Genomic DNA, 13,399 nt, shown 5'->3' with positions numbered 1-13,399 from the left:
TATATAATAAGTCAAAAATTTACATTTTTGCAAACAAATTCATTTTTTTAACTGTACTAATTTCAATGAAAAATCAGTAGCATGAAAAGCATGGCAGTGTCGAAAGAAATTGATAACACATTTAATTTGCAGTTCCACTCCATTCCTGTGTAACACACTTGATTAATTAATTCAAAATTTTGAAATATATTTCCAACAAATCAATATTTTTTATGCTCTGATTCTGGTATCAATTTGTGTGACCAATACAACTTGAAAACAAAGAAAGTAACTTACTGGTTGACAAAGAAACCCCTCGAACACGCAGTGATGTGGTAATGCTTTTCTTCCAGAGTCACAACGTGCAAGTACATGAGGTCTCCCCGCATTTTCCTGTGGCCTGGAGGGGGGTTCCAACCAGACGTAGTGAGCACCTGACGACAGGAATAAAGACAAACATGTAAGACTGCAACATGTAAACATTGTTTAAAACAACTAGCAGTTACATTTTCTTTTTCCGTGGAAGGCCTGCATTAGTGTAATACATGTTTTAAGCTAAAAAACACAGCATTTATGAGAAAGTAAGGCTAATTACAATTTAGTTTCAATGTAAAATATGAATCTTTGATTGTTTAATAATTTAAATAATTAATTGATTATTTTTTTTGTAAAAAATAGCAAAAATTCAAAGATTTCCTTTCACTTACTGATACTACAAAGTTCGAGGGTAGACTGAAAACTAATGCACACATGCTTGTAGACCACAAACAAAATGACCTTCAGAAGCACTCCTGGTGGAGTGTGGAAGTAACATTCCCCCTCAACATGCATGCACAGGTTTGAGGTCGTTACATTCATCCAGTGTATTTTTAGAAGTGGAAGTATAGAGACATGTTCTAGTGAGTTAAACAGCATGACTTAAAAAGTGACTCCTCCTGAGATACATCATCGTTTAAAGGCTGTTACACTATCATCGCTTAAAGGCTGTTACACTGCTGCTGTAAGGCTGGTGACAATGCTGTTGATGGGTCTACTGTATATCGATGGGTAGTAAAATTTTGTGGTTGCGAGCCTGGAAAAGCCATAATTGTGGATGAAACACACAGCAGATGTCCGATCACTGCCACAGATAAACATCACAAACTCGTCAAAGATTTAAGTCAAAATGACCGGTGAATCACTCAAAAGCATATTGCAAACCATATTGGAATATTCAAGGAAGAAGCTTGTCGTGTTAGAGGTGGCTTGGTACCAATAATCTTGCCACATGGCAACGCTTGTCCACACACCTCGCACGCAACTAGAGAGGCTCTATGAAACCTGAAATGTCAACCGATTAAACACCCTCCTTATTCCCCAGATCTTGCTCCTCGCGATTTTTACTTTTTTCCTCAACTCAAGAGACACCTCAAGGGTAATCATTACACCTCAGATGATGGGGTGAAGGCAACTGTCAAGTCTTGGATTCGAGAAAAGTCGGAAGAGTTTTTCAGTGACGGAATGAAAAAACTTGTTACATGTTGGGAGAAATGTGTTTGCCATAACGGTGACTATGTCGAAAAATACACATATAATTTTGAAACTTAAGAACTGTACTTCAATGCATTTTTAGCCCGATCTTGCTATTTATTTTTGTTTATGGTCTACAAGCATATGTGCATTACTTTTCAGCCTACCCTTGTAATTATAGCTGTAGGGTTTCAAATGAAAGTATAAAGAGGAATACAACAGTAATTCACACGAAGAGAAACTTTCACAGGTGCTATCAGAGGGAACTCATATTTTCTTCTGGATATGAAACTTGGACCCAGGAGAGTTGGTGAGTAATATTTATTGGAGAAATTTTAACAATAAAACAAAGGAACTGAGCTTAACACCAAAAATGCCAAGAGGCAGTCAATTGATCAAGACATTTTTATTTTTATAATGATATTTTTGCATATCATTTCACTGTTACATGTTTAATGATATTTTATAGGAATTAGACATACTTTTTCCTGTTGTGTGTTCTGGTTTTGAGATTTAAACTGCAGCTCTCAGCAAAAGAAAAAGAGGTCTGTTCACGAAGTATTGCAACTTTTGTATTTTTCAAAAATTATTTATGTATTCAACAATATCTATTTTGTCCCCTTCAAAGTAATTCCCAATAGATACTATACACTTGTGCCAAAGTTTTTTCCAATCCTCGAAGCACTTCAAAAATCATTTTTGTGATCTTGTTCAGCTCCTCCTTCGATAGTCTTTATCTCGTCAATCGAAGCGTAGTGTTGTCCATTCATGGGCCTCTTCAGTTTTGGGAACAAGAAAAGTCATTGGGAGCCAGATCTAGAGAATACGGTGGCTGCAGCATCATTAGTGTGTTGTTTTTGGACAAAAATTTGCGCACAAGTAAAAATGTCTGAGCAGGGACGTTATCATGGTACAAAAGCCAATATTTGTTCTTCCACAAAACCGGGCGTTTGTGGTAGATTGCTTTGTGCAAATTGCGTATAACTTGCAGGTAATATTCCTTATTTACCATTCCACCCTGTGGCAAGAACTCATGATGTACCATGTCCCTAAAATCGAAGAAAACTGTAAGCAAAACTTTCACATTCGACCAAACTTGGTGTGCTTTTTTTGGTCTTGGCCCGTACTGCAGCTTCCATTGGAATGATTGAGCTTTAGTTTCCATGTCATAACCATAAACCCATGATTTCTCACCAGTTATGACCCTCTAGAGCAAATTTGGGTTGTCGCACACACAGTCCAACACCTCATTAGCAATGTCAATTTGCTGCTGTTTTTGGTCAAAACTGAGCAATTTTGGTACGAGGCGAACTGTGTCAGGCCCAAATCATTGGTAAAAATCGAATGGCACGAGCCAATGGATATGTTCAGGTCCTCACCAACTTTCGTCTGTTGTTGACGCGCTCAGGCATCCAGCACGTTCTTCATCTTTCATATCTTCTCGGCCCTCTGAGAACATTTTGTACCACCAATAAACGTTGCTTCGGTCCAAGGTAGCTTCTCCATATGCCTTAGTCAACATTCGGAATGCATGCCTGCACTTAATTTCGTTTTTCACACAAAATATGATACAGATTCTTTGATCAATTTTTTGGGACATGCAAAAATAGAAGATAAGCTAAAACATGTCCAAGCATAACAGCTGTCAACAATTAACTGAACATTCGAAATGGCCGAACCTTTCGGCATAAGTGAGAGACATAAGTACCAACATAACGCCACAAAAAAATCGAAAATCAAATATATGTAACCAGTAAAAATTCAAAATTTGCAATACTTTTTGAACAGGCCTAGTGCATGATATGCTTTCATTTTAAATGCTCACAATATGATTCAAAACACTTTGCTTCACAAATTTTGTAAAACAACCTAAGTTTTAAACAAATAATCCCTAAAAGTCAAAGCTCAAAGCCCCTCCTGATCACTCCTCATCCTGTGAAGTGATTGGCAGGGGCTGCTCACATTGGAAATCCCAACAAGTGCACCAATGTTCATCAGTGCACACACACCTTCTATATCTCCTGGTCACCAATGATTGCAGGATATCATGAACATAGAATTCTAGTACACCAGAGATCCAAATTCACTTTTTGACATTTGCCATACTGACATCTGGTGAGTTTTCTGTCACAGCATTACTTGGATCCCTTGACAGCCCCCTGGCACTTCATAATCCCCAAAGGCACCTCACTAAAGCCCACCAAGGCCTCATCTCTACACTCCCTCACCCCTCCCCGAGCAAGGTGGTCGAGATCCACCTACTAGTGTCTTTAATAATTTCCAAATCAGCGCTTATCATCAGGAATACCATGGAGTAAACTATAAGGGTGCCAATCATGCCTTCACTCATCTGCTCTTCCCTTCTATCGGCATGCCCAAGATGTGGCTATTCTAGTGTTCCTCTTATTTTCTTCTATCTATCATTATCTGTTAGGATGAGTAGCTACCATACTCTGAAGTACATGGAGTTAATATTTAATGACAGAGTTATTCCATCAAAAGTGAGTTATTTACAGTGAATTTTACTTAGCCTCACATGTCTAAATTGGCTTAACTTTAGTACTGAGGTGTGATTGTAAAAGTAGTTCAAAAATCTCCCATGTTAATTTTATCATAAAAGCCTGGAATAATTTACAAAGCTCATCCAAATAATAACTGGCTCCAACTTTAGGATATGAAAAAATCCACAGGGTATCTCCCATGGATGCCCTGGGTGTTGTCTTTGCTCACCTTCCCACAAGCTCAAGTGTTTCATTATAACGATAGGTGACGAAAATGCTGATCAGAAGTGAACGTTCCCCACAGAAGTGACTCTTACGAGGCCCACCCAAAAAATTGATCTGTATAACAATGCTACATCATTGCGAGTAGGAGTCAGAGTGTCTTCGGGTGATATCTCCAGATGATTCACAATTTGCCTAGATTGCAATTTTATTAACCATGTGGAGGGTTACACCACCTTGTGCAGCTTAAATGAACTGATCTCATTGCTGCCTGAATTTAATTTAGCTACTGGTCATTGGCCTTAGTTCTGAAAACATTTAAGATGGCTGTCAACTATGGTTTATGAAAAAGTGTGCCAGGGAATTTGCTTTTTTCTGGCCAAATGGAACACTGAGGCTCAAGTTGACTTCCAATAACCTTCTACTTGTCGCCATATTATTCACGGAGTAAGACATCACCGTCTGCACTACACCCATGCCCTTAGCAGGGAGCACTGGAAAGCAGTGGCATTACATATGGGGTGGTGCTGAGGGACGTATGCTGCTCACCTTGATGCAGAGTGGAGCCTTCTGTTCCTTGGCTTGAGGTTGGAGGGCAAGCAGCGGCCTTTCTTTGCTCCCAGGCATGATGTAGTCTGGTGGAGTACAGTCCACACTCTCTGCTCGGCTCTTCTTCTTCTCTGTACAAAGCATATGGTGCACAGTCATCAGACTCCCAAGGGGCAACCAATCAGATACAGCCCTGACACCATTGTACGATATATCTCTCTTCAACATTTTGCATAGAGACCCCAAATGTTACATGGCACAACTGTGAACACCCATGTGTTTTTTATTAATGCATGATGTACAGAGCAAAACACATTTCAGTAATGCTCCACTTTCCAAATATAACTGTAGTATCAAATTTTTCAATTTAAGTTTTTTCATCCAGAATTTTCTCTCAATCCATGGGATTCTCCCATCAGAGGCACGAATCCAAGTTTATTTTCTCAATTTTCTGATTTGTATAGAGGAAAGGTAAAAAAAACAATTTAAAGACACTTTGGAATACCCTGGACAAATTATGACCATTTCCTTGTAGCTCGCCTTTTATATGAGCAGATGCGATTGAGAATTAGTAGGCATGAAACTCATACACAGCAAATTAAAATATTACTCATTGTTTTATATTTTTATCAATTTTATATCATTATATTTATCGTTTTATACTTTTAATAACTTTTATTTAGCATAATTGATCAGATTTTTTGCTACATTAGCTAACTGAACACCAGTAGTTTCTCATTCAAAACCAAAAAAGTACATTAATCTTATTATTATAGAAACAATACTTTATATAATATGCTTTATACTTAAGTATTTTAGCTATTATTATTTTTTATGAAATATTTTCATTAATTTCACATTTTTATTTAAAATCTCCTTCACCATTAACTAGATATCTATTTTGAAATGCAATAAAAATATAATTTCTATAGCAGAAATTTTTGTTCAGAGAAAACTAACTACAAGGGCCATTAAGCTGGAGTACTATTTTTTGCAAATCAACCAGATATTTACTTTTGAACACGATGGTCAATGCTAAGTGGGAGTGCACTGATCAATATGTCACATGAAAAATAAATGATTATGCTATTAATAAATCAAAATGCATCTGAAACACACAGGGCGCCTATTACCAAGGTAGATGTTCTCCTTGCTCTCCTTTTATCCCCCCAACTCCTCACGCATATGATAAGAGATTATACTAGTTCTTCTTCTTTGAAAAAGTACATAGTGGATAATAATTGAGAAAAAGTAGTTAATTCATTATGCTAGTCTTCATTTTAGTATTTATATGTTTTCATTACAACCAACACATTACTAATAATTGTAACTAAATAGAAAAATTCATAATGAGAGTATAAAAAGTGCTGAGGAAGCAAGGGGTCTTATTAATTTGTTCTTATACTCTATCCACAAATTTAACATGAAAGAGGAGAAAATAAAAATTTCCCTGGTACAACATTAGTTATCACACAAACTCAGTCTATGCAACAGAATAAAGGCTCACTTTTTGTCCCTGTTGTGCCTAATTTCTATTCTCACCTAAAATATCACCCTGAGTGACCACATTCAAGAAGGCAAGTGAACTGCAGTCAACGCCATTGTATGCATCTGCAGGATCAAGGGATTTCAGAAGGTCACGCACATGCCTCACATGAATTCGTGCTTCCCTCATTGTATATGGCTCTTCTACAACCTGGAATGGAAAGATTATTAAATATTTTACTGAAGAGTTTAGGAGAACGTGTGAGGAAGAGCTTTTATAGGTTAAGTTTTAGCAATTTAGAGGGAGGAATTAAGCCAGCAGATTATGTCAAATCAGGGTGAAGTTACAATTACAAAACTGGGGAAACCGACATATTCTATTTGTTTTTATTTCTTTTTAAATTTTGTTTTTAGTATCCTGCAAGGTTTGAGGCTAAGGAACAATAAGTTTGATTCTGCATGCAGCCAAGTTAGTAATTAAGATCATCAATAAGGAATGAAAAGGCCAAATGACAACTTAGGATATGATCAGTTTAGGTTCTGTAAAAGCACATGTGACGTCCTAGCAGTAATGGCGACTAATAGAAAGGAATATAGGGCACAGTCAGGATGCTTTTGCCTGTCTTTAGATATCAAGGAGTTGCAAGGTGGAGCACATTAGGTAGAATTAATGTGTTTATTGCTGAAGAAAAGAATATATTAGAGGGATAGGTGAATTATCTGCAACCTGTAAATTCTTCAGACTGCTCGGATGCAAGAGGGGCATAGAGAGTCCCAAATGGGAAGTGTTAGGAAGAGGTGAAAGGTAGAGGTGTCCATTATCACTGGTTTTGTTCAACATATATGAGGAGGAAATGGTTAAAGAAGCATGGGAAGAACTTGAGATAGGAATGAAAGTTAGCTGGGGGTTTGTAAAATCAGTTAGGCTTGTGAAGCTAATTGCCAGTCAGTCAGAAAAAAAGATGCAATTGTTACTAAACACATTATAAAATTGGGGTAATATGTATGGAATCGAATCATTTCGACTCAAAGGAAAGTTTAGGTTTTTGAAAAAGATGAAGCAAAATTAATGATACAACAAGAGATATTAACTAGTGCATTTACATAGATGACCTGTATTTAAGTGTTTTGGACCAAGGTGGTTTACAAAGCTTTCACAAGGAGAATGTAGTTGTTTATAATGATGCTGAGTAAGGATGCTAAGAAAAGATGATTGAAAACCTTTATTTGGAAATAATCTTTGAGGTCACAGAATTAAACAAATGAAAAAGTACTGGCCAGTGTGAAAGGGGATGAGTGAGGATTGTTGGAAGAAATCTAAAAGTGGTGAGGAAAGTGGGTTGACAGTATTTTGATTGGTGATAGAATGTTAAAGACTATGATAGAGGGGAGGACATTAGGTGGGAGAGGTAGGGTGAAAAAGAGAATAGGCATATTGGATAGGGTGAAGGGAGAAACGAAGTATGAAGGGGAGTTTGTTTAGTGCAAAGTGTTTTGTTTTATCTTGTTATGAAAGCCTTAGAAATGAAGCAGCAGTTAGTCTGTGTTCGTCCTAAACTTACCTTAAATGTTAAACTGTATAAATAAATAAAATTTTTATTGCATACCTTGATGACAGATCCTTCTTTAAGACCTTCAATATTCTTTAATTCTGCAAAATTATCAAGAGTATTGCCATCAAGTTGAAGAGAAAAACATGTCCTGTGACATGTATCCTCTCGGTCCATCAGCAGCTGATGGATTTCTTGAACAAGTTCCATGCTGGATACCTGTGAGAATTTGCAATGATAGATTAAAAACTAAATTTTAGAATCTAGTATGGGCCAATAAATAAAGCATTGTTCAATGGTCATGTTTCAATGGATACAAGTGGCCTGTATGCATTAAAAATTACAACTGCTATAGAAAAATCCACATGTCAGGTAGTACATATCCCACAAGTGGGCCTGCAACTGTGGAGTGGAAGGAGTTGGAAAAGTCTAGTACTGAAAAAACTTTTCATAAAGGTACCCACTTGGGGACCGAGTTCATCTGCCTGCAAGTGAAACTTTGAGCAGAGCACAGAGGGCCACACACTTAACTTCCCTGTTTTGGTAAAATAATACAACCCTTGAAAAATAGTTTGATTCAATAAATGATGTTACTGAACAACTCTTCCCAGCTTTGTGTTTTCCAATTTAAGCCAACATGAGAGACTTGTTTTCACCATTGTAGTACAAGAATAAATATGTTCTAAGGCGAAAATGCCAACTAATTTGACTTATCTGTACTTGAACTAATTATCAAATGGGTCTTTACAAAACTTGGATTAAGTGTGGCTACCAACCAAAAATAAGGACCAGTTTTAATTAAAACCTTTAAATTTGTATTATAGAACAAATATACTGTTTAATGCGTACATTGAGCTAAAATTTACTCTGGACTAAGGTATTATTTCCATGAAAAACCTCAGAAATCATACATCACATCAAATGATTACTATATTATCAATAGCAAAAAATGTAAAAAGACCAAAATTTCTGTGCCCCATTAATTTAAGTGAATAAATGACTCAATACCATTTGTACTCATAAATTGGAAAGTATTAACTTTTGGAGTTTACATGGTCAGCAAGTATATTAGCTGTACTGCATTAAACAAAACTTGTTAGAAATATAGTAATATGCCCTTTAGAATAATTCTATTATTAATGAACAAAATTAACTTTGAAAAAAATGGAGGTCAATGACAAACTTATTGAAAATGAATAATGGAAGTTCATAACTTGGAAAACTTCACCTGATTTGTATTACAGTAGAGCTACCGAATGGTTATAGTAAGATGACAACAAACCAAAATAGTAAGTGGCCGTTAATTTCCAAACTAAAAACACTATTAAAAACCAAATAATTGCAGTTTTCCTAACTGCAATTATTTGCTAACACTGCATTATTGAGCCATCAATATGTTCCAACTCAAACAAATCATACTAGAAACTATGCATTCCATTAAATAAAATTTTTTGGCATCAAACATTCTACATAATACTATTGAAACAACATCTCTAGGTTTAATATCAAAAGAAAAATTTAATCAGGCAAATTTTATCATTATACTATGGAACAAAATTAGTGAAATTAAGAAATTATCATTTTGATTGACTAATAATTTCAATGAATGGGTGTTAAAAGAATTCCATGTGCATGCAGCAATGAGAGAAATTAAAAATTTAATTTCAAAATAATTGATCACCAACGAATTTCATTCATTTAATGACATTCCACGCAGACTGAAACAAGCAATTCATCTTCAAATTTATAATTTGATCCTACTTTAAATTAAAAATAGAAAATTCAGAAGATTAAATTAAGTATGCATTTACTATGGACACAGGATGGCCAAATTCAACAGAGAAATTCACTCCACTCTTAGCACAAGGGTGTTCATTAATTAAGGGGACAATCAATTCAGTTGCATGAGTGGGTGTATCCTGCCCTCACCTGTATGTCAAAGGGCTCTGTTCCCGGGGAGACAATCTTCACGGTGAAGCCCATGTCTTGAATGAACACCACCTCCTGCTCCTCTTTGCCCCGCTCCCCCTCCCCCTTTGGGCTCTCCTCCCTCTCCACCCCATTTGTTATCACAGCCACACTCTCCACTTTCTCCTGCCCATTGATTAGGCTCTTGGTCACCACTGGCTCCTCGTTGTGCACCTTCATCTTTGATTCTGCATTGGTGGCAGTGTCACTGGCTTCTGTCATGAGGAGAAATCAAAATACATTTTTAGAAAACAAACATTGATAATTTCCGAATTACCACATGAATTTCACAATATTTTTAACACTACATGAGTTTTGACATTTCAGAGTCATTGTCCAGTGTTTGTAGTATAGATATTAATGTACCACAACACCCTCCAATATGTGCCTGAGAGAAAGATTGGAAACCCTCACTCGTAAACTCAGGGGGATGAATGGTTATACAGTGAAGAAAGTGGAGGGCTTGATCATGAGGATCAAGTCCTCCACTTTCTACACTGTGGCAGCATCGTCAGTAAGTGGTGGTCTTCCATTTCTGGGATCGTCTGTGAGGGACATGCGGCATGCTTGAAAATTCCTTTTCCACCTCACGACTGTGTCATATGATGGGCTATCATTTCCATAAACAGCCATCATTTCTACGTGGATTTTCCAGGCCCTGTGACCTTTCAAATAAAGGAACTTAATCACACTGCCAGCCTCTATATATGAGATTAGACTGAAGAGTCACCATCCAAATGATAAAGAATGAGACTGATCTTAGTTATGGCAGGTCAAGATATGCAGGGATAAATGTACAATTTGGACAACTTTTATAATTCTGGATGGCGGCAACGTAGAAAAGTCTTAAGAATGATAAATAAAAGTTGACTAATCTCGATCGCTTTTTTGTAACAAGTAAAGAGTTTACAATACCCCCTCACATCCTCAGGGATGTCATTACAAACTGACAAATGTACCAAATTGACTATATCCTTTTGAAGAAGAGATTTGTACAGGAATATTTTAAAGGCAGGCAAAAACTTATTCAGGGACATTCAACAATGACCAAATTTTAGCATAAATGAATTACCAATGATTTAATTAAAAATCTGGGGAAAACAATGAAGCACTAATGGCACAAAGAATGAAGAAAACCAAAGGGAGTCTGACATTCCACCAAGTCCAGAGATAGATTTTTATTGCGAAGCACAGGATGAAACAAAGGAAGATGTCAAAATATTAAGATAAGAATATTGAATGCCATAAATAAAGCTCTAGGTCAGGAAAACTTTTGATCAGGAAATCATGGATCACCAATGAAGGGCAGGTTATGAAATAAGGGAGAATAACTTTAAAAATTCCAGTGCTGGGGAAAGAGAAAGTTGTTACATCAGAAAATATTCAGAATGTATCTTTAATATGAGAAATTCTACATAAGAATGGATGAAAACCATGAGTGAAGAACTGATATGTATTTTCATCAACAAATAATAGGATATCATTACAAAGTGACGGTTAATAATAAATAAATAAGAGAGATAAACACCAACGCTGACAGATTAAAGCACTCATTCTTCCCTTGAACAATATGCAATCACAACAGCATCAAACTTAAGCACACCATATTTAATTAAAAATTTGAATTTAAAGATTTAGTTCAACACACCTATTATTGCATGAAGTACAAAGGCACATGCATGTTCATGTACATGTGCACATATACAAAGTTTACATAAAAATATTAGTAACAATTTTTTCCTGACGTGACACTGTAAGTCGCAGGGTGCTCACAACGCGCAGGCTCGGTGGTGGAGAAGGTGACCTTCAACACGCACCAGTCGCCTGCGAGCTTTCGTTCAGGCTAGGCACGTTTTTAGTGGACCCCTGTCGAGTGCCTTGGTGCAAGCGCAAAACGCAGCGAACGATTGAACTTCGGTCCGCCATCAAATTTTGTGTTGGGCTGGGGAAATCGTGTATGGAGGCGTTCGGCATGATTCGATTAGTGCTCAAGGATGTAAGCAAGTCAAAAAATGCGGTCGTTAAAAAGGCACGATCTCCTCAAAGATGGCCGAGAGAGTGTGGAGGGCGAGCCCCGCGCAGGACGGTCGTCAACGTCAAGAACCGACGACAACGTGCAACGTGTGCGTCAAAAGCTAAATTCATACCGTCGGTTAAGTGTGCGCAAGATCGTAGATCGCATTGGCATTGATAAGATGACAGTGCACACCATTATCACTGAAAATTTGGCGATGTGAAAGATCCGCACTAAACTAGTTACGAAGGTCTTGACGGATGACCAAGAGCTTAGTCAAGTGTCTGCTTGCGAGAACCTTATGCAACGGGTTGAAGAAGGTCCCAGCGGACATTCCCGACTTGGCACCAGCACACTATTTTTTATTCCCAAAAGTGAAATTTCAGTGCATATTTATGCATAAATTGCCCATAGCATCCATGCCATACAGTGGCTTGATGGGTTGGTGTAGATGTATTATATGCAAGAGAAGATAATTTTGATACTATTTCTTCTTCACTTCACCTATCAGAGGCAATACGTTGCAGTCAATTCATTATGCCTTCTTCCATATGTAGCATCCATTTCTCTATAGAAAGGAAAGCTGCAAGGAGAGAAAGGAATGTGCTGGACCCACGTAAGATTATATAAAGGTATTTTTTGGAGCATTTCCACCGGCACACACAGAAAAAAGATTAACTTCAGGTTGACACATTTTGGCCAAAATCTAACCCGTCATCTACTATTGATAAAGGCATGAAATTAAAAATTTCTTGCTGTCCACGTCAGTAGGCTGAGTTAAGGCGACACATTATCATCATATCAGGTGTAGTTGGAAAATGGTTAAAACCAGTTACGGCCTCTAAAAATATACATTTCGGTTAAAATAGTCAAATTTTTGTACAAAAAATCTTTCCTAGTATCTGCTACATATGAAAAAGTAAAAAGGGCAATGCCATTTGAGAAATAAGAGTAAAATGCAGACTTTCCAAGATTAATACGAGGAAAAATATATGAAAAAAGCTTGATTTAAAAAATATGCTCAGATATTGATGATGACTGCGGCAAGAAATAATTTTTCACTCAAATACTTTGAATGAGAGAGGTTCTGATTAAGAACTCGTGAAGAAACACCTTTAGAATAAAAAATAAAATCAATAGGAATTTCATGCAGCTCTAACAACAACTCTACATATAATAAACATAGTAGAGGAGATATATGGATGGGTCTTCAAAATATCTTACCTGCCGCGTTTCTTAAAAAAGCCGACGTGAAATTTTTCAAATAATGACCTTGTTCCATTAAATCATCAGAGATCATGACAAAATAAATTTTTTGAGCAAATAATAACATCTGCATAGAAATAAAGGCGAGGTGAAAGAGCACTGTCTTAAAATAAACATACAAATTAAGTCAATAGTCTGCACCTGAAGCAAGGAAGGTATATTAAAATATGTAAATCACTTGTCCTAACTTATGTCAGCTTCACATTGACGAGCTCTAATCAACCCATTACAGGCAAAATTTGCTACAAGAGAATCATGGAAATGGCAGTGCTTGCCATAGGTTGAATAAATTGAACTGATACGTTCAAAAGTATTTTATAAGCCCAGAAAGCCTGAAAACTACTTAAGTAGTTTTA

At 36.8% G+C, this 13,399-nt stretch overlaps 1 protein-coding gene across 4 annotated transcripts in view; it reads right to left on the bottom strand.

Moving 5' to 3' along the window:
• The window catches only part of clu (clustered mitochondria protein homolog), a 159,481-nt gene that overhangs the window by 31,370 nt on the left and 114,712 nt on the right, over positions 1-13,399 (bottom strand). For 3 of the 4 annotated variants that reach the window (XM_071589764.1, XM_071589766.1, XM_071589767.1), the window contains 5 exons: positions 9,725-9,978; positions 7,853-8,014; positions 6,303-6,456; positions 4,761-4,891; positions 277-413 (listed from right to left, as the gene is read on the bottom strand). In XM_071589764.1, coding sequence (XP_071445865.1) covers positions 277-413; positions 4,761-4,891; positions 6,303-6,456; positions 7,853-8,014; positions 9,725-9,978 — 838 coding nt within the window. The remainder of the gene's footprint in view (positions 1-276; positions 414-4,760; positions 4,892-6,302; positions 6,457-7,852; positions 8,015-9,724; positions 9,979-13,399) is intronic. The other variant, XM_071589765.1, reaches the window with a different exon arrangement.

The sequence above is a fragment of the Hetaerina americana genome, unplaced genomic scaffold (genome assembly GCF_022747635.1).
Source record: "Hetaerina americana unplaced genomic scaffold, ioHetAmer1.1.p SCAF_4, whole genome shotgun sequence".
NCBI classification, from domain to species: Eukaryota; Metazoa; Arthropoda; class Insecta; order Odonata; family Calopterygidae; genus Hetaerina; species Hetaerina americana.
This window is presented reverse-complemented; position numbering and strand designations above follow the sequence as displayed.